General features: G+C 38.4%; 1 protein-coding gene across 1 annotated transcript; it reads right to left on the bottom strand.

Annotated features, from left to right (window-relative positions):
- Window positions 1-1,483: 1,483 nt before the first annotated feature.
- Window positions 1,484-2,116, bottom strand: LOC104942547 (ladderlectin-like). The gene has a single exon (XM_010767776.1). The coding sequence runs from the start codon at window positions 2,032-2,034 to the stop codon at window positions 1,552-1,554; it is 483 nt and encodes a 160-aa protein (XP_010766078.1). The 5' UTR covers window positions 2,035-2,116; the 3' UTR covers window positions 1,484-1,551.
- Window positions 2,117-2,215: the final 99 nt, after the last annotated feature.

The following is a 2,215-nucleotide window of genomic DNA, read 5'->3' as shown; positions in this document are numbered from 1 at the left end:
ATCACAGATCAAAGTAAATAATAGTTTCAAACTTTAAATAGCGTCATGAAGTGAACTTCATGAAAGTTATGAGATAAGAAAGTTTTGAATGATAGGTCAGGCTTCATTTGGCCCTCCTCTCCTGTCTTAAAAAAACAAACAAATGCAGACTGGTCAATAACAGCTGAAATGTTAAGAGACTAAAGTGATGTATTATCCATCTGAGTAAAAATGTACCTTTGATGTGATGGTTCATACTTGCCCTCTTTTACATTACATTGCATTCAGCTGACGCTTTTATCCAAAGCGACTTACAATAACTCTTACTCTTCCTCTCCTCTCTTCTTTCAGTCTTCCGTTACTGTTTCTTCTCTTCTATTTTAATCATCTCAACACATCTCCTCTCTCCTGTGTTCTCTTCTCATATCTACTCTTGTTTCCTTCCCTCTCAATTCAACTCCCACTATTTACAATTTTTAATTAGTGCGAATGCTGTTTACAGCATTCCACTATAGTTCTTCGAATCTTTAATCTCCTTATTATTTCAGCCAATACTTTGGCTCTCCATAACTTCAGCCTACTTTAAGCTTTCACAGTTTACAGCATTCACACACATTTTATAGTTTTCCAGTACCTCTTCAATCAAATAACACAAAGGAAAAACCCAAAAAGTTTGACTTTTTTTTTTAAATGATGATCAATCAACCAAAGGTTTGTTTGAATAATTTAGATGGTTTTTGTTTTCAACAAAAAACAAGAATCATTCATTTTATATGAATTGCATTGAAATCTGAGACACAGGTGATGATAAACATGTCTGTAACCATGCTGCCACTTTTTGAGTTTCACGCCATGCCTGCCTGAATATACTCTATGCAAGTACTATGGTATATTGAATAGTGCTATATATATATATATATTATACTCTGTAATCTTAACTAGCCTATAGCTCAATCCCTCCTTTCGTTAGTCTTCCTTTAAAACAACAGAGGATGAATGTCTTGTTTATCAGAAAATAGTACTGTTGAGTACATTTTAGGTTTGTACGTTGACGTCCATGTGAAAGATAAACATGATAAGTAGTGTCCCTGTCCATTAAACACCTATTGTTCCCATAACCAGAAAAATAGTGATGTTACTTTTCCCAATAAATAATGTCGCTAAGACTAGGCTCATCACTTTGAAGCATTCCTAAATTAAAAGAGCAAGTTCAGCCCGTTGGTCATCCACACACCAGGTGCCGTAAATACCTGACCACATCCATGTGATCATTCAATGATATACAACTGTATGGTTAAACCAAATAACTAGAATACCAGGAATAATAAGCAACGGCTAAAATCTGTGGATCAAAATGTAATGAGTCATCAATATTATTTACTAAATGTATTTTTTTTAAAAAGGTGTAGAAATAATTCCTTTGATTAACCCCTGGAGCGACCAGTGTGGATATGTAACATTCATGAAAATAAAGGTTAGACAAAAGGACTTCTGTTAGCACACATAAGTTTACATCTGTGTTTTTATTGTTATCATGTTAACAAAACAGGTGATCACGTAACATCTCAGCTGCTAAGGACAAGTTGTGCGAGATGCACAAACTGAGGGAAAAGTTGCTGAACAAGGCCCATCATTCCACTTCCCCCTCCAGTTGTTGAGTACACAGTCTTCACCTCGTCCGCTGTTGTTTGGTTCTCCTCTATACCAAAAGAAATACTTGGCTGCACACCCATCAGACCACATCCATCTTCCTTCTTTGGCGATGTCATTGAGTCCGATCCATGTATATCCCTCAGCAGGGTCAGAGCTTTTGATCAGGAATTTGACAAAATCCTCTTCCTCTGTGCTGTGGATAGACACCAGGTTGCCTCCCTGGGACACACAGTAGAGCTCTGCATCAGCCCAGGTCCTCTCTGTGTTGAAGTACTTGTAGCAGCGGCCGTTGAAGGAGAACCAGAAGGAGGGACAGGTGTCTTGTTGTAGCTCCATTGGAGGGTCATCTGAAGAAGACACAGCACCCAGAGCCAGGCCCAACAGGAAGAGGAAAACCAGCATGATGATGTCACCGTCTCTGTCTGTTAAAGTTGCACTGAACCGTTGGATCGAATGGAGATTGTGAAGGTTCAAGTGACAGGCTGCTTCTTTATATATGTGTGGGAATATGACGTCATTGTCACGTGATGTGATCACATGACCGGTGCCCAGTAAAATGTAAGTTATAAAACTTTTGCCGGCA

This window comes from Notothenia coriiceps, unplaced genomic scaffold, assembly GCF_000735185.1.
Source record: "Notothenia coriiceps isolate Sejong01 unplaced genomic scaffold, NC01 NC01_scaffold00004784, whole genome shotgun sequence".
NCBI lineage: Eukaryota > Metazoa > Chordata > Actinopteri > Perciformes > Nototheniidae > Notothenia > Notothenia coriiceps.
This window is presented reverse-complemented; position numbering and strand designations above follow the sequence as displayed.